At 46.5% G+C, this 19254-nt stretch overlaps 1 protein-coding gene across 1 annotated transcript; it reads right to left on the bottom strand.

The window, feature by feature from the left end:
- Positions 1 to 508: 508 nt before the first annotated feature.
- On the bottom strand, positions 509 to 19195 carry LOC121667822 (SV2 related protein). The gene is made up of 16 exons (XM_042034925.1): positions 18997 to 19195; positions 16778 to 16938; positions 15460 to 15545; positions 14414 to 14512; positions 13043 to 13114; positions 12541 to 12665; positions 10643 to 10706; positions 9972 to 10097; positions 8896 to 9024; positions 8485 to 8558; positions 8128 to 8204; positions 6840 to 6947; positions 5441 to 5552; positions 5114 to 5195; positions 4803 to 4892; positions 509 to 4377 (listed from the first exon to the last, which is right to left on the bottom strand). The coding sequence occupies exons 1-16, from the start codon at positions 19029 to 19031 to the stop codon at positions 4189 to 4191; spliced, it is 1629 nt and encodes a 542-aa protein (XP_041890859.1). The 5' UTR covers positions 19032 to 19195; the 3' UTR covers positions 509 to 4188.
- Between the last annotated feature and the right edge of the window lie 59 nt (positions 19196 to 19254).

Genomic DNA, 19254 nt, shown 5'->3' with positions numbered 1-19254 from the left:
AGTAGAAGGAAGCCTCCCTGCCCCGAAGTCCAGACACATGTGGAGCCACCTGATGCCAACACACCCAGGGAAGAGCCCAAACTGGCTGGGGCTTTGTGTCCAAACAGAATTAAATATGAAAATCAATTAAAGATTTAAGAGAATTTAAAAAATCATAGAACCTTAGAATGGTTTGGGTGGGAATGGACCTTGAAGCTCATCCAGTTCCACCCCCTGCCATGGGCAGGGACACCTTCCACTATCCCAGGTTGCTCCAAGCTCTGTCCAACCTGGCCTGGAACACTTCCAGGCATGGAGCATCCACAATATTTAACTGCAGTGAGGTTACTTACAATGGGAACAGGAATCCTGTGACTTTTCTTTACATCTAAATACACAAAACAGACAGAAAATGAGTCAGACCTGCAGAGTGCTGAGCCCAAACTGGATCTCAAACCTCTGAACACCAAGACAAAAAAAATTGCAACGTTATAACCCCTCCTAAACATTGCCCAGAAGAGCCAAAAACTCATTTCCTGAAAAAACTATTTATTTGTTTAACATAAAATATCTAATGTGGACTTCAACTCTCCAATGCCGTGTTGGGAACAGGAACCAGAGGAGTATTTTACAACAAGCTCAAGATACACCAAGTTTTTCAACATTAAAATGTAAATCCAGCTTAGAAACTGTACATTCAGACATGGAAACATTCACTGCTCTCTGGGCAAGTATTTGGGAATAACAAATCATTCCATCCAAGCACACTTGGGGAATGACGTTCCCACGCCAGCTTGGCACGTTGATATCTTGGGCCACTTGGCAAATCTGAGTCCCACAATTCTGTTTGAATTCCAAAGGACCTCACTTCCCAGTTTGAAATGAAGCAGTTGCAGTAATTCCTTCACCAGTGAAAAATAGTGTGGAAAAGGATTCTTTGGAAGTTGATTTTGCACCTAAACGGTGCTGCCCTACTGATAAAACCTATTGGTGGTGATTTCTAACTGCTGTGTGTCAACCCCAGTGTTCCCAGTGAACAAGCTAATTCTCTTACTAATTATATGCAAATTCCTGCAAATCCTGAATTCCAGCTCTGTTTCTCCAGTGCCCAACAGGCTCCTGCCAAATTCAGCCAGGTGGGATCAGCTGTGGTGGGCTCCTACCTCTCTCTTTCATTCAGCTGATCCAAAGCCCATGGATATCCACGGGGGATTTTCCCAGATTTCAGTGAGTTTTGGATCAAGCTTTGACAAAAATCAAAGACCCAGCAGCACCAACCTTGGTATTTCTATCATTCAAAAGGTTTTTTAGTGCAGAATTCATAAAAAGTGAAAAGCAAAAAATGCCTTCCATTTTTTGGTTAACACTGTAAACGTCACAGGTTAAAACTGATCTATTCAACAGCAATTGCATTCCCTATAAATCTTTACCTGGGAAGTGGCTTATCTGTAGGATCCAGACCCAGGTGTGCACGAACAGATAAACTTCACCTAAAACTCTCTAAGGGCTGTTGAATGCAATTCTTTAAAACTGCTGAACATTCACCTAAAAAAGTGAAGTGAGATGTGAACATTAACCCTGGGAAAGCAGAATTTTAACTCAAGGCATTGAGTAACAAACTGGGCTGTGGGGTGGGTTCCTTCAGGCCAAGCCTGTGCTGCACTTTGGATTCTCTGTCACCTCTACTCAGGCTCAATTCCAGAGTTTTGGGATGCAAACACAGCTCATGGCAAGCCCAAGGAAGGAAGGAGGGGAGCACCTGGGGGACTGGAATGGCCTCGAGGGCCTCCATCAGCAGGAGGAAGAGGATGGAATGGCAGAGCTGTCACTGAGGGGTGAACAGCCTGACTGTGCAAAGGCAAACCCAGCTCCAGTAGATCCCAGCTCCAGGACATCCCAGCCCAGCAGGTTTTCCAGCTCACTGGCCACATGTGGGATAATACCCGATTAAACCCATCCAGGATCTGCTTCCTCACTGCTGTGTCCCATATCCAGCACATCAGAGGCCAGTCCAAGGGAAAGCAGAGAGGTTCCCCATCCCTGGAAGTGTTCCCTTAGGTCATGTTTGGATGGGGTTTGGAGCAACCTAATCCAGTGGAAAGTGTCCCTGCCCACAGCAAGGGGTGGGACTGGATGAGCTTTAAGGTCCCTCCCAACCCAAATCACTTTGGGATTCTGATATTCCATGAAAACAAGTCCCTCTGGCTCTGCTCCAGGCTGCCCCAGGCACACAGGGAGAATGACCCAACTCAGCCTGGCAGAAGGAGGTGAACAAATGAGTTGTGGTTGCTGTCAGTGCCACGAGAGCCCTGTCTGTTTACTGGGATCAACTGGAGCTTGAGCCTGCTGGAGAGTGAGGACCCAGGGACAGGGGACACAAAGGGAACCAACCCAGCTGGAATGGACGGAGGGTTCTGTGCCATCACCCACAGCTGAGCCCGGGGATCCCAGGGATCCCTTGGGAGCTGAATTCATTTTTGTCTCTCTGGGAAAAGCCAAGTTTGCCTGTTTCCACCAACCATTCCTGGAATCCTTCACTGAGTCACCATCCTCCAGTGGGACTGGATGGACACTCGGTGCCTTGGCAAACTCTGTTCTCAGCAGAACACCCACCTCCCACACACAATTATCAACAACCTCTTTGGCCTTTTCCATCAGCCTGAGTTTCCTGGCTTTCTTTAAGGAATTATCCACTCCTGTTTTCCCCTCAGTCTCCAAACGAGCAGCCTGGAACGTGGTGGAGCACTGCAGTGACCTCAGAGCTGTGACCCTCAGTGACAGCCGAGCCCCACAGTGCTCACTTGTACTGCACCAAGCATGGACTTGGACACCTATTCCTGACCCCGGGAATGGGACCTGCTTCCCAGGATACTTAAAATATTCGGCTGTAAAAATGTGTTGCACATTTACCTGTGTTCAGGTGAGAAACCTGCTCAGACAGACCACAAACCCCCATTGCTTCCACAGCCTCACAGAGTCCATCCTGAAAATACACTGAGACCTGGATGAGGCACGTCTCAGATCCTTCCACATTCCCACAGACTCTGCCACCTGCCCTGTGCCCAGGGACAGGTTTGTGGCACACCAGACGAGCTTGTCCTCACCTGAGCTCTGTTACATTCCCTGACAAGAGCGGGATCATCCCTTGGGGAGCCACACCTGAAGCAGGGCTGTTCCTCATCCAAGGTCACTGCAGATGGGCTCTTCCCATGGTTTTGTTCATTTATTCCAGCTACATTCCTTTGTCACCAGTCAATGTACAATGGGCAGGAAAAGTCCTGCTCAGCTGTCAGGGAGTGGCTCCATCCCAAAGGCAGCGCTTCCGACTCCAGTTGGGGCCACCCCACCGTGAGGACGTGCCCAGGAAACGGAGCAGGGACACACCTGGATCCATGCAGAGAACCACAGGAGCGAGAACCTCCCCACTCCAACAACAGGCAGAGAACTCAAAGTCCCTGGCAGTGCCAGAGAAGTCCAATTCTGCTCCAAACCACGAGGATTTATATATTGGACTTGATGAGTTTGGAGGTCTTTTCCAACCTTAATGACTCTGTGATTTACATTTCTGCTACAAGGTCCCAGCTCTGCAGCAAACACCACCCTCCCTGCTCCAACTACCCACCTGGGATGGGAGAAACAGGCAGGAATTACTTCCCAAGCAATCCACTCCTATTAATTCTCCAGGAACAGAACCCAACTGAAAAGCCCAGGTCGGTTTGCCAGAACCACATTTTGGTGGTGGTTTTGATGGCTAAAAGTGCAAGGTAGGCATTCAATCCATAGTGTAGGGTATGGAATCCACCCTGTGCCAGGCCAGGGCCACACTAAGTATGAACCTCTTGGTTTTAGGCATCAAGAGCTCAGTGTTTTAATGACAGCTGATGCTGGGCTGCAGTCACTTGGCATTTGCTTGGCACGGGACATTTTAAGCTGAAGAGCTGACCATGCAAGCACGACAGACTGAAGAGAAACCCCTCCTGCTAAACTTCCAAGGATATTTGGATCAAAGGCCTCTCCGTCCAGAAAGTTTTTATGAGTGTGAGCAAAGAGCAGCAGAAACACAATTTGCTGAGGTTCAACCCCAAACTCCTGCAGTTTGACACGTGACGTTGGCAGTGATGGTGGTCAGCTTTCCATGCTTCAGGCTCGGAGGTTTTGTGAGACATTTTGCTCCTATCCTTCATTCTTCCAGCAGGTTTCCACGTCCCCTCATTCCTGTGACTCCCCTGGGGAATGAGATCCTCTGCCCACCATCTCCTGGCCCCATTCCTTGTGGCTGGACTCCTGGAGGCCACGGCCCTTGGTCTCGATGGGCAGGAAGCAGGAGGCCAGGGCAGCCAGCAGGCAGCAGCCACTGTAAACCACCAGAGTCAGATAGACTGAGGATTCCAACATCACCTGCAGGAAAAAGGCAGGGAATGCAAAACAGCACCTCAGCATGGAAATACAGACACTGATGGAACAACAGAAATTTTAATTGTAGAACTGGGGAAAGAGTTTAACTTGAAGCTTCTGGCAAGGAGGGAGAGGGACATTTTATAGATAGTGCCAGGACAAGGAACAGTGGTTTTAAACTCTCAGAGGACAGGATTAGACTGGATTTTAGGAAGTGGGAGGCACTGGCACAGGCTGCCCAAAGAAGCTGTGGCTGCCCCATCCCTGGCAGTGTTTGGATGGGGCTTGGAGCAACCTGGGATAGTGGAAGAAAAGCAGGTTCTCCATCACCTTCACAGAATCATGGAATTGTTAAAGCTGGAAAAGACCTTCAAGATCATCAAGTCCAAGCTTCCTGTGCCTCCAATCTCAGAGGAGAAGGGATTTACCTGTGCAATGAAGGGGGTTATGAGGGCTCCCACTCTGGCCATTCCACTGCACGTTCCCAGGCCCAAAGCACGTGTGGCTGTGGGATAAACCTGTGGAGAAAGCATCATCCCATCAATCCCAGTGGGAAGTTCTCCTCCTTCCACTCCTAATGGGAATTAGTAAGTGGTGCCACAGCACATTCTGTTAGACAGTGACAATGGGATCAACTCCAATCTGGGGTGAGGTTCATTGGGAGCAGGTCATCAAAATGAATGTCCCACCCTGTTCTCACTCCCCTTAAATATTCCCATCACCACAACATCCCCCTTACCTCAGGGGTGTAAACATAGGCAGCCTGAAATCCTCCTGAAATAAAAGCTCTTGCAATGAAGAGCAGCACAGTAAGAACATTTCTGTGAGAAGAAAGAGGAGAGCAGAGTTTGGGAACGTCCAGTACAATCTGCTGGGTTCACTTGGCATTCACTTTTATTTCCCTCCCAAACTCTGGTGAGAAAACCCAACCCCAGCCTTAAATCTTTCTCCAGCTGAGCACGACCATCCCACAGCTTTTCAAACCACCACTCCCAGTTCTCCCACCACAAACAAGAGAGAACATGGATGAATCCAATACTCCAGCTGTTCCCTGTGCTAGACTCACCTTCCAATGCAGAGAAAGAGCAGGAGGCTGCAAAAGGAGAAGACAAGGAAGGACAGGGCCATGGTTTTCTTGCGGCCGATGCGGTCAATGATCCACAGGGTCACCAACACACCTGTGGGAAGAGAGCAGGAGACCCTTGGGAATCGAGCAAAGTGGGGCTGCAGCAGATTTAACACAGCCTGGGTGGTTTAGATTGGAAATTTTGGTCTCTCTTTCCAACCCTCCGCTGGCCCCAGGCAGGGCTGTAGGATGGATTGCTACTGGTGTCATGTGAAACAGGAATTCCGTGTCCCAGCTGCTGAGTCCTGCTCCATGCTCCCAGATCCACAAATCCACACTCCCATCCAGGGATTACTGATGTGAATGCCTAAAACACCTGCTTATGGCTCACTGGAAGAACTTTTGTTCAACTTCTGGCCATTATTCCCTGCTGGATGGAAGGGCTCCTTAGAACATGGTATTTTGTTTCTATTCTGTTATTTAGCTGTTGCCACTGAATTATTTCTCAGCTGCTTTTTGATAGGAGATAGATCAAGCTCAGTAAATCTCACATTGTTATGTCTTCCCTCCAATGCAATTTTCCCAGATCCTTTTGAAGGCTGATGCACAGCAGGAGTGAGGATTATTCCAGCATCAGTGTCACATGCAGAGCTATCCTGTCAATATTTCTCACTCCCCCCTCAGTGTGAGGATCAAACCAGACCTTTCAGCCCAGCACCACTCCAAGGTACACACTCCTTTTTCTGGGAATCCTTCCCAAAATGTCTGTTTGGCTGCACACTCCTCTTAGGAATGACTGTGCATATTTATCAGTCATCCTTGCAAATTATCATTAATTAAATGGCTTCTCCCTGAGCTTTTAGCCCTGAAATTATGATCCAGAAGAGTGAAAATCACCTGATCCCTGTCTGTGGTGTTGTTCCAATCAGATGATCACTGATCTGAGGGATCAGTGGCTGTTTCACACTACTTTGCTTGCCCTATGCCAGAGTGTCCACTGAAATTCACTGGAATTGCCCGAAAATCACAGGATCGGGACTGAAGCTGGACACAGAGATTTAGGGAGCAAGGTCTCCATGGATGCATTGTACCCATCATCCTTTGAAAATACTTCTGGATAATCATTTATGGATAGAAATTCCAGTGTTTCTGCCCCTTGGATTCAGTTGGTTTTCCTCTTCCTGAAGAGGAACCCACAGTCAGAGGGGCCATTCCAGAGCAATGACTGATTTTTTATGGAGTGATCCCAGGCCAGGGAGGACCCAGAGCCACAGCAAGGAGCTCTGAGTGCTGTGGGAAGCATCAGGCCAGACATCCCAGTTCCACTGCTGCTGCCAGAGCCCATTCCCACACCCTGAGCCATTCCAAGGAAAAACTGGGGCTTCTCCTTGCTCCTTACCAGGGAATTCTGACAGGGTTGTCCAGAGCAGGTCAGTGTAATCTTCCTCTGTCAGGTACTCACAGGTCAGGCTGCACTTGGCTTTAACTTCCTGCCTTCTGCTGGATACTGGAGGGAAAAAAGCACAAATATTTAATGTATTTTAAGTAAACTCTTCCCTGTTTACCTTCCTGCTGTGTCTCTATCACTCTTACTGCTGAAATTTAGGAAGGGATGCACTGGAAGGACTGGCATGGATTCACTGCACCCACCATCCTTTAAAATACTTCTGGAAAGTCGTTTAGGGATAGAAATTCAAGTGATCCTGCCCCTTTGATTTAATTGTTATTCCTCTTCTGAATGCTTGATGTGCTGCTGGGATGGAATTCAGAGTCAGAGGGGCATTGGAGAGCAATGCTTGGTGATTTTACCTGGAAACATGGATCATTTGTAATGTTTTCTGTGACAGGATGTCTCAGCTCAGTGAAAATTCCATCTCCTTATCAGCTGTACAGTCTGAATTATTTTCCAGTCCAGGGCTCAGGACACAATTAATTCCAATAATTCAGTTTCTCCCAACACAAATTGGGATCCCAACACTTCCCACACTCTGGGAATACTGAATTATCCCATGTCCTTATAAAACCAAGGGTTTTTAAGGGCTGCATCCTTCTCTGGGGAGGCAACACTGAGTCAGAGCTCTCAGAGCTCATCACTGCTCTTCAACCCTGGCATCTGGGGCTGCTCCAATGCTCCCCACCCTCCTTTTATAATTTCCCAACTTTCAGGTAGTTTTCCCTAATTACAAGTGCTCTGAATGCAATCATTCCTCCCCTGGGGAATCAAACTGTTCAAGCCTCTTCTTAACTGAGTCAAAGCACCTTTCTTCCCCCCCCACCCCAAAAATTCTGCAACACAAAGGATGTCGATTTCCCACCATTCTCTTTTTTCTCAGCAGGTTTTCCCATCTTGAGAACCCAGGAGCTCCACAGGAGCAGCAGTTTCTCTCTCTCAGAACTAATTAGGCCTGTCAAATCTGCAAACTTATATTGATTCAATCACTTTTTTTTTTAAATCAAGAAGAACAGATAACAGGTCTGCCTTGAAGGTTGTCTTGCTGTTTTACATTTTGGGCTCAAAACCACTGCAGGATCTCTCTGCAGTGGGCAGAGATGTGGAAACATTTAAAATAAACTTAAAACTCGACCACATTCCTTTCCCAAAATAGCAGCAGAAGGTGATCTGATAAAAGATCTTCCAGCAGTTTTAACAGGACACATGTAGAAAGAAAAGATGGAGCAATACTCACTGCTGCAAACATCTCCTGCTTGGAAGAGCTCTGTAGTTAATAAAACTAACCCATAATAAGAAAAAGCATTGGAAAACCTGCAAGGAAGCAAATGAGAGAGGAAGTTTCAGCTGGTCCAACTTAAAAAAACCACCACGAATCAGAAGTCCTACCTCAAAGCTGTTTCAGCAATCAGAAAATTAAAGGGCAATTTGGGAATGATTGGGTGGTTGAATAAATTACAAATCAATACAGGTTGGGGTTTTTTTGGTTGGTTGGTTTTTTTTCTGAGGAGGAAGTTGCTGGATTTGAGTAAAATCCCTTCAATAAACCCCATTTAGAGCTGTGCTGGCACTGAACCTTTAGGTTTTCTCTTACCAAATGAACCAGAGCAACAACGTGGTCCAGCGGAAATGGGGGGTGAAAAGGTCCCTCATTTTGCCTCGGTCCTCCTGTTGGGAACAAGCAGAAGTTGGATGATGAGGGACAGCTAAAGTGTCAAATTCCATCTTGTCTCACGAGTTCAGATCCGGGAATTCTGACCTGAGCTCTTCAGCAACCTCAAGGTTTGGTTTTCTTTCATAACAGTGAGGTTAAATAACATTAATGCCCATTTTAAGCTGCTTTTTACTTCCAAATGAGAAATTACCTCTTCCTCAGTGGGAAAGAGGCCGAAATGATCAAACCTCATTTTTTTTAATGCCTAGCTGAGACCTTAAAATTGAACAGAACATTGATTATTTGCTTACAAACACCCCTAGTTTCACTGTTACTGTGACCTGCACGTACCTGTCTGGAAATCACCAGTTTTCCCAAGGGCATTGGAGCTCCATTTTCCGTGGCTATCCTCTTCAAAGTGGCCAGAGCTTTCTCCTGGTTCCCAGATAACACATCATACCTGGCACTTTCTGGCAGCCACTAGGGGAGCAAAGCAGGTCACACACACAGGAGGGTGTCACAACCAGCAATGGGATTTTCCTCGGGGGAATCTCAGTGACTCCAGCAGATTCTCACATAACAAAAGGATTACAGGACTAAGCTTGAAGAATTCCAAGAATTATCTCATCAGGCTTTAAAAATTGCAACCGCCCCACTTTCCCCATGACCTCAGAACTCTTTCCCTTCCATTCCTCTGGGTTTGTCCTTGAGAAGTGTTGGGAATTTTTGCAGGTTTTTGACATGATCCCTTCCCTGTAGGAATGGCAAAGCATCCAGGGCAGATAACAAGATTCTGGCATTCCAAAATTTATGGGTTTAAGCTCCTTTTAATTTAGAACAAGCTTGTGAGCACCTGGATAACTGGAGGTATTCCTGAAAAATTAAGGGAAATTATAGGTGCTAAACCACCTGACAAGGACATTTATCTATGAGGAGACTGAGTGATTGGCAAATATATCACCTAATAAATAATAAAATAAAAAATATATCACTGAAGCTCAGGTTTAACTTATTCTGGAATCTCACCTGCACTCTGCAGATTCTGTCCCTGATTTGGGAGGATTTTTAAGTGGAAATTGATTCTAAAAGTGACAAAATCAAAAGAGCATTTAGGGAAATAGCAACAGCTTTTGGTAAAATGCTGATTCCACTGAGCTTAGTTGAAACAAAGTCATTAAATTGGAGAGGGTTCCAGGCCTGATTTCACAAAATTCCAGCCCACCATTGTCCTCCAGCAGTTACATCAACACAGCTCTCCCTGGAATGTTTTTCCCAGCACCCTGTTGAAACTGCATTTTTTGGTCATTATTTCAGTTATTTCACAGAAGAGAGCTCAAAACTGTCCTGATTTTCTTCAGCTGGGTCACAGAATGGGGTAGAGGAGCGGGAATTGCAGGAATTCACATGAATCCTTGAGGAATACCTACAAAACACAGGCCAGCAAAGAGCAGGAGTGGAAGGGCAGAGAGGATGAGGAGCCAGCGCCAGCCGAGTGTGGGCATCACCACCACTGCCAGGAGCACTTCAAACACAGTCCCAAGGGCCCAGAACACCTGGAAGAGGGAAAACCAACGACAAAATGAGGATAGGAGTGCCCCCAAGGCCTCCTCTTTGGAGCATTCCAGGCTGTGCTCAGCAGGGATGGCTGGAGAGAGAAATTCCCGGGGTGCCAATTCTGCCTTGAAATGTTCCAAGGACAAAATTCTGCCCTGTGTGACTGTGACACATTGGAATGAAGATGTGGAGCTGAATTCAGCACTGCATTTGTGGGGCTGTCAGCTCTCCAAATCCATCACTGAGATGAGTTTCACCACAAAATCATGGATACCCAGTTCCCACCTTGTGCTCACTCTGCAGCCCTGGGTGCAAACTAATTTGGAAAAAGGCAAATTCAGCACAAAGAGTGGAGTGTGACAAGAAAAATTTCTGCTGCTTTTGGAGCTGGGCTGGTCCCAGAGCTCAGGAGTGACTCAGCTCCACACCAAGGTGGACAGGCAAGGTCTGGCTGCAGCTCTGAGGGGATTTCCAGGCAGGAGGATGGAAGGGATGTGACTAACAGAAGGATTTATCCCTCGAGGATCAGAATGCAGCTACTCACCTCTATTAATAAAATGCATTTTGCTCTGGCTTTCATTGGAAGGAATTCAGCATATAAAGTTACCCTAAAAGAGGGAACAGAGAGGAAAATGTCAGGTTAGCACAGAGAGGAAAATGCCACAGCAGACAGAGGTTCAAAATCCCCTTTGCCTCTTAATTAAAGAGCTAAACCCAGAGCAGTAACTCAAAGCTCTCCCTATCCCCAGAGCCAGCCAGGCTCTGACACTGGGTCACATTCCCCTTCCACTCCAGAACAAACCCTCCAACACTGAAAGAGAGGACACAATCTGTTCTTTTTGTGTGGTTTTGTGGCCCCACAGTTGTCAGTTAAATGCAGATCTTGATGCTTATGTTCTCATAGCCCTGCTCTGAGCCAGAGCACCATTTAAAATACCATTTTATCTGCTATTTTCAGTGTGGTCCATCAGAATTCAACACAAACTCTTGCTGGATAAAGAATTCCTTCAGGGCTTTACAACTGGCTCAGAGAATTCCCATCAGTCTCTTGTGCCAGGGTTCAATTCTCCAAGAGGGGAATACTTTCACGTCACTGGTATAAAATAATTTGCATTCTTTTATTGTGGGATTCAAAGAGCAACCACTGAGGCTTTTTTTCATGCCTGTGCCAAGGAGTGATGGCAGAGCTTCTCCAGGAGGAATTCCTGAGGGGGAATTCAGGCAGCAGCCAGTCCATGCTCTGTCATCTCCTTCAAACTGGTAAGGCTTGGCTTTGCTCTGTTTGCATTCCATTGACTCAGCCTGTTCCTGCCTCCAAACTCCTCAGGCTTCCTTTGAGGTTTGGGACAAAATTCCTACTAACTTCAAGAGTGGATTGATCTCAGAGGAGCTGCCCAGGACTCAGTTCATGGAAAGTATAAGGTTTCACACATTATCTCATTCAAGCAGTGATTTAGGGAACTCAAATCATGTCTTGAAGTGTAGCTCAGGTCCCTCTGTAGTGCAGAGAAAACAGGAGCTGCTGAATGACCCTAACAAAAGAAGGACATGGAATTGTTGGAGCCAATCCAGAGGAGGAAATGACACTCATTCCATGGAGATCCAGGCACTCACCCCCAAAATCACACAGCCTGCTTAAGGATATCAGAAAGGAACTACTTTTCATCCTGCTTCATCCATGTTTACCCCTCTGTCAAATAAATCCTTGTTCTAGTCAGAACAGGAAACAGACTCAGGGAGGATGGGATCCACTTGGAGATCTGTAACTGGCTCTGTTTTTTCTCTCATGAAGACACAACCTCAGTGAGCCAAGTCAAGTGGCCCTGGCTGGGATGTACCTGCAGCTCTGGATTTTTTATCTGGGAGTGGCAATGGAAAAGCCACTGACTTGCTTTGGGAAGGAATCTGTGAGCCATCAATCCAAGTCAGGCTCTGCCTGCTCCAAAACAGCACCTCCAGAAGGCAAAATATCAATTATTGATAAGGATAAAAGACTACCCAGAGAGAGAATGGCTGTACCCTTCCCTTTACATTTCTAATTAAAAGCCATGGGCAGGGTTATTTATTGCAGGTGGAAAATTTATGGATCCCTCTCTTCAGTGAAAGGAACCACACAGGGACAGAGAAATATCCTGACACTGCCTTCTCCTTCTGAGCCATCCCAGCATCTCCAGTGCTCCAGGTTTGGGCTGGGTGGGCTTGGAATTCCAGCTCAGGGTGAGATGGGGAAGTTCAGGCTCTGACTGAACAATAATCTGGGGTTTTACAATCACAGTCAGGGCTCAGCTCTGCCTCTAAATGTTGGTGTTTAGGTCATGACCTGCCTTGCAACAAGGCCAAGGGTTGGGATCGCTGAACAGAAACAAGACTTCAGTTTGACATGAGAATTTTGTAAGAAAGAAATAGAAATGAGGAAGTTTGGATTTGTGAATATTTACTTACGACTGAGGCACTCCTCCAATCCCAAAGCCCACCAGGCCCCTCAGCACCAGGATCCAGCTGTAAATGGGAGCAAATCCACTGAGGATTCCGTAGTAGAGAGTCCACAACACGCTGATCTTTAGGCCCTGCGTTCAGCAAGAGTTAAAAATCACTGTAACACAAATTAAAGTGTAAAACAGAGCTTCAAATGCCTTGTATTTCATAGGAGCTCAGTCCTGGATGTGCTTAATGATGCTTTGTACATGTGGACATTTGGGAACACAAAATCCTAGAATGGGTTGGGTTGGAAGGGACCTTAAAGTTCATCCCATTCTACCCCCTGCCACGGGCAGGGACACCTTCCACTATCCCAGGCTGCTCCAAGCCCCATCCAACCTGGCCTTGGACACTTCCAGGGATCCAGGGGCAGCCACAGCTTCTCCGGACAGCCTGTGCCAGTTGCACTGAAATGTCCACGCTGCAGAAATGTTGGGATATATCCCAGTAGGAGCTGCAGACTTACTGTTTTCCTCCCATACTGGTCTGAAATGTTTCCCCAGAGCGTGGAGCTGGACATCATTCCCACAAACACCACCTGTGAAACAGCAGGAAAAAAAATCTTTCCCTTAACAACAAGTGAAAATTCCAGTGTGACAGACACAGAACACAAACTTCCAGTGAAACCAGGACATTTCACCCCAAAACAGAGTGAGACGTGCAGGAGGTCAGAGAATGGGTGGGGTTGGAAAGGATCTTAAAGATCATCCAGTTCTCTTTGGGTTGGAGCAGGCAAGCAACAAAATGCCTCCTCAAGTCAGCTTTGCATTAAAAGATCCACCAGCGACAACCCAGACAGTCCCAGTTTGGGCTGGACTGGGCACACTGGTATTGTCCCATTGTGAGTCCAGCCCTGGAAGACACAGAGCTCTCCAATTCCAAGGAAAATATTCCTGAATAAAAGCAGAGGAGCTGTTGGTTGAGATCTGCATGGCAGAGCTCTCCTCCAGCCCCCTACCACCATCCCCAGCAGCTCTCAGGTTTGAAGGGAGACAAAATTACACCTTGAAAGTTTAGAAAAGACTGAAGTGTGGAAGAAAACACCCTGAAGCCTTTTCAGAGGTGACACTCTCATGCTGAGCTGCAAGAAGGACCCTCTGCATTCAGGGATAGGACATTCACGGGATTCAAGGACATCATTTCAATCTGCTGAGCATTTTTACCATTTTACACAATCAAAGGGCATGAAAAATAAAGGAGAAAGAAATGCAGGGAATAAAATCCCTGCATTACCAGTGGCCTATGCTGAGAGAAGAGTCCCAAATTTGTTTTTTTATCCCTAAAGGCATTGCAGGATTCCAAAATCACAGCACCATACTTGGAGGTGGTGTTATAAGATCTCTGCTTCCAAAGATCACTGCATAATCCCAGAATCATTTGGGCTGGAAAAGACCTCTGAGATCATTGAGTCCAATATCAAAAATCAACTGTTTGTTCTCCCTCAGGGCTCTCAGTCTGTCAGAGAGCTGAAACGTGGGGAGAGAGAAAAAATTTCAAGCAAGGTAATAAAAATTCATTGTTCTTTTTGAAATTAATCAAATAGTTTGAATTTTAGGATGAATCTGAGTGAATTCATAGATTCTCCTGGAAATTACATGAAACTTGGAGCCTGCAACTTGCAAAGTGCCCTCAGTTGTCACCGAATTTCATTACTTCAATCTTTTAAAAAAAACCCTCCTATAAATCTCTTTTAAAAACTCCTATAAACTTCCAAGCTGAAGGCAATCTGCAAGTGCCACAAAGAGATTGAATTTTGGGGGATACAAAGCAAAATGTCTGGATAACAATGATGGAAAAAACCTCAGGGAAGACAGGAGCTGTCAGATATTTTTCCTACCGAGGTGAGCAATGCAACCTGCCAGCTGGGTAAGCGCCACTCACAGTGCAGCTGAGGAGCAAGGATACTTAAAATCATCATTTCCATGGCATCTGCCATCTGTAGGGGGAAGAGAAAGCAAAATCAACAGCTGCCTGCAAATCAGGTGGATTTAGGAGTCAGTAATAGGCCTTGGTGACATTACTGTGCCATTCCCACCTTGTGGTTGAACAAAATATTTAACATTTAACCTCATTTCTGGTTGTCAGCACATTTAGTAACTCTGGCAGAGAGGATCCAAAGAGCCAAATGCAAGGATTTTGGGGAGCTTTGGCTGGTCAGTGACTCGGGTTCAGTCACTTCCACAGTGCAAATTCCAGCTTTCAGCTCCTTTGCACATGGATTCAGTCAGGATTGTTTAATACCTTGTAACCTATTCCCTTAAACACTCCTGGATTTGGATAGATCACCTGCAAAGCAAATTCCACAGCTGATTTAGGATCTAAGCCATGGCAGATTCCAGCCTTTTATATGGATAAAAGCCAGTAAATACAGCTCCAGGTATCAGGATCCTAAAATACACCACAGGAGGTGGAAAACAGAGCTTCAGAAAGAGCAGGAAAATGGAAACCAAGACTTTTTTTGTTGTTGATATCAAGGTTAAAAGTGGAAGTGCTGGGTTGCTGTTCCTCTGAAACTGAGATTACAGCAATCCTGACTGATACAGACAACAGAGATTGCAGCTGATGGGAGGAATGTGGCAAAATCACTGCAGGAAACTTCAGGTTCTGCAGGAGTAGCCTGGAATCTCTTTCATTCGAAACCAAATTTGAAGTGGAGAATCAAAATGGGTTTCCAAACCCTGGTTTCTAAAAACTTCAGAGACAAAGAAATCCATCATTACCTCTCACAACAAGGCTGAGTCCTGCTGTTATTGTAGAATTTCCAGTAAAATTCCTGCTTTATTGTACATTTATCTGTTGGGAGACTCTCAGTCCCCATTATTTGAAATCTCTGAGTTTCTCTAAGGGATGACCATGCAACAGATCCTGATCCCAGTTACTTGCCCATGCTAATCCAGTGATGACAGAGAGCTTCCACTGGAACTTCCCAAATCCAATGGCTTCCACCGCATCTTCCACCATGAAAGTATCTGGAGAGAAAACAATTCCAGTGGATTCCTTTCGAATAAAAGCCAGCCCTCGAGAGAGAATTTTTCTGGTTTAATTGCTAATTAATTGGTTAATCTGCTGAGACCTCAAATATCTAACAGAGCTACTTAGTTTTTATACAGTTCCTACTCAAGAAAATCTCTGTGTTCTTCCAAAGCCAAAATAATCCTAATTATTCCTAGAATATTTTAATCCCATGGAGGTAAATCACTGTGGCACCCACAAATTCAACCCATGTTCAGCCTCTTCCTCCTTGGAGTGACTCCTCCAGCCACTGAAGTGGGGAGAAACAGCTCTGCCACAGCCCACAGCAGTGCTAGGAGCTGCAGGGAATATTTTAGTGCAACCTGTCATTACTTAAATCAAGAATTTCTCCAAAACACACAAATCTTAAACCCTGCTTTTGTTAAAAATGCTGCTGGTTGTTTCCCATCCACTGCCATGACCTCTTTAGTTTGTTCCAGCTGGAGGTGCTGAGATGTCTCAAATTCCTTTGCTCAAATGCCTAATGAAATGACCAAGAAAAGCACATTTTTGGTATTTGAGTTGTTTAAATCAATTTAAGTCTCACAATTCTAACACTCACAGCACTTTGAAAAGGACATTCCTCAGCAAAGCTTTGGCTCAGAGCTGTGAGATCCCCACAACACCACAAACCAGGAGGAAATCAAACCAAATCCAAGGGATGAAGCACAGCACATAGGTCCATAAATAAGATTAATACCAAATTTTCACGCCGTGCTAAGACAAACCCAATATTTCTCACCTCTCCTAAAGCAGTGCTGCCTCCAGGCAGGAAGCACAGGCTGGGATGGACATTCCTGTTGTCCTCTAGGAAAAGAGGAGACAGGAACTCTGCAGATTCATCTCAACCTTGAAGGAGAGCCAGGTGTAGCTGCTCCAGCAGCACTGAGCAGTTCCAGAGGGAACTAAGGCAAATTCCAGTGTGGAAAAGGGGCTGGCAGCTGGATCCACAAGTCCCTAACAGGAGTATCCAGCAGGGGGGACACAAAAAGGAACACAAGGAGCATCCCACAGGAAATGGGCTGATCAAATCCTGATTTTCAGCTGTAACAGAATTTCCCTGTGTTAGTGTTTTTATCTGGGGATCCTTAACTTCTCCAAACCCCCTGTACCCAGCCTGACAGGGATGAAGGGGCCACACCTTTCTCCCCAACCTTCTCCTTGCAGGAAAACAAGAGAGCTTGCTCACCATCCGTGGGGTTGGCAAATTCCTTGGGCACTGCAGCTCCATCCCCCAGCTCCACGGGCTCCAGCTCTGTCCTCACCCCCTCGATCTGCACCTCGTGCTCTCCCGAAATTCCATCCTCGTCCGACCTCGAGCTCTCCCCGGTGCGGCGGAACTTCACCACCCTGAAACCACAGAATCTGGGATGGATCCTTCCAGGGGTCTTTTCCAGCTTGGAGCTGTGCTTGGTGAGTCTTGAAGCCCTGTTTAATCAAGCAGCATCCAGGTTTCTCCTCATTCCCTGTCTCCATTCTCCACAGGGAATGCTGGGATTTGTGTTTGGATCTGGTTTCGGGTATCCTACGTTGGGATGGGATTTAATCCTTGTCCTCGGATATAGAGGTTGTTATTGTGCTATCCACAAAGTTATAAAACCACAGAGGTCATAAAAATATGATGGAATGATGCATATTTAATGAGATCCATGTTTTGTGTGCCTGGATTTAATTGGGAATTAGGCATTGCCACATCATTGATTTTCAGGGGTTTTGTCCTGGCAGGAAGAGCCCAAATTCCATTTTCTGAGTTGTTTTTGTGATTAAAAGTGAAACTCCTGAAATGCACCAGAATTTGAAATATTATTTAGTGAGTGACAATTAATGAGCTCATTCAGGGAATGGATGGATTTTTTTCCATCAGGATGCTGATTCTGTGACTCTGCTTTCATCTTAAACAGAATTATTTAATAGCATGTAATTCATTAAATATCTGTATTTTAAGCCCAGAATTTGCTAAATTGACACAGCTTTGATGTTTTGCTCAGAGTGATTTGCTTCCTTTCCACAGAAAAGGTTCTTTTCCCATCTAGGAAGTTTTCTGTGGCCAAAGATTTGGGAACAGATCCACCAGATTTAACAGAACAGATCCCTCAAGCTTCCTTCACTTTATCTGCAGCACAGTGTAACTTTTTCCCCTTGGAAAGCGACAATTCCCTGGATTTAAGTGAAATCCTTTTTTTGGAAATAGATTGAATTATCACAGAATCACAGCGAGGGAGCTTAAAGATCGTTCCAGCTTTGGAGGTGATGGATCCCATAAAATCTGAGAACCACAAATCCAGGCAGAGATTGCCAGGTTCCTCAGCACAGGAAATAAAAATACAGGTGTGTAATTTAGGAATATGTGAAACAAACTGATACAAATGACAGAAAAAAACCTCCACGGGGATCATTTTTATTCCACACTTGCCAAATTTTTCACATCTGGGACATCTCAGGGAGCTGCTGCATTTATTTGCAAGATCTCACAGCACCAAAACACCTGCACTGGAAAGTCCTTTGGGACGTATTCCCAGGTTTTGTCCTTAAAAATGGGGAAAAAAGCTCAATAAAATTCTTTTCCCTGACGAGCTGAAGGCATCCCAGGGAAGGATTGGAAAAGAACTGGAGTTCACGTCCGTTTTCCCAACTTATCAGGAATGTTATGGGACAAGGTGCTCTGTCATCGACAGGAGCTCATGAATATTTAATAGCGACTTGAAACATTCATTCCCTGCCTTGCCGAGCCCAGGATTTATAAATAGGAAGATGTTGCAAAACACCTGAGAATGGAGCATTAGGAAAAAACGGGGTTGGTTTTTAAGGAAGCGTTTGGCATTGAGGGATAAGGAAGGAATTCCTGGCGTTAAAGGTACTAAAGATTTTATCAGGTTGGGGGTTGTTTGTTTCTTGGGGTTTTTTTTTGCACAGATCCAGCACCCACATTCCTGGCAAAAATCAGCATTTTCCTTGTGCAGCAGCGTTTGCCTTTCCCAGAATCACTGGGAATGCCGACGGTCCCCCCAGCCCCACCTTGGCAGGGCAGGTTCTGCTCTGCAATTCCTCCCTGCCAGGGAGGAGGATGGGGAGGAAGAGCCTCCCCAGCACACAGCGTTATTTAGATAAACCCCCCCTGAAAAGGCAACCCCGACGTCTCCTCTCCCAAAATCTCCTGGCACTTGCACGGTTTTATCCCACCTCTGCTGATTTTCCACCACCATCAAATCCACGCCGAGAAAACCCCCCCGAAATGAGTGAATTTATGTAACAAACAGCTCCCGCATCCCTCGGGATGCCGGACCCGGGCAGCTCCACCGGGAAAATGGCCTGCTTCCCGGGGGCCTAAGCCTCCTCCCGGCAGAATTCCCCGGACCCCGCCGGCATTCCCGCGGCCGGAGGGGCAGGAGCCCCCCCGGTGCTACTCACGGCAGCTGCTTCAGCTGGAACAAATCCTCCTCCATGGCCGGGCGGCGGCTGCGCTCATCGCTCCCGCATGGCGGGCTCGGGACGCGGGATGGAGCGGCGGGAGCCGCGGAGAGAGAGGCGGGATGGAGCGGCTGGGGATGCTGGAGAGGCTGGAGAAGCTGGGGATGCTGGAGAGGCTGGAGAGGCTGGAGAGACTGGGGATGCTGGAGAGGCTGGGGAGGCTGGAGAGGCTGGAGAGGCTGGGGATGCTGGAGATGC

The sequence above is a fragment of the Corvus kubaryi genome, unplaced genomic scaffold (genome assembly GCF_017639235.1).
Source record: "Corvus kubaryi isolate FWS band 111438036 unplaced genomic scaffold, C.kubaryi_AGA036_p1.0 37382, whole genome shotgun sequence".
Taxonomy (NCBI): Eukaryota; Metazoa; Chordata; class Aves; order Passeriformes; family Corvidae; genus Corvus; species Corvus kubaryi.
Note: the sequence above shows the minus strand (reverse complement) of the source record. Positions and strands in the feature narration are given on the sequence as shown.

Coding starts and splice junctions, on each gene's coding strand:
- LOC121667822 (XM_042034925.1), bottom strand. CDS start 19,031: ATGGAGGAGGATTTGTTCCAGCTGAAGCAGCTGCC. Junction 8,559..8,895: donor AACTGGTGATTTCCAGACAG/GTACGTGCAGGT, acceptor TGTTCCCAACAG/GAGGACCGAGGCAAAATGAG. Junction 4,378..4,802: donor TAACCCCCTTCATTGCACAG/GTAAATCCCTTC, acceptor TTTTTCCTGCAG/GTGATGTTGGAATCCTCAGT.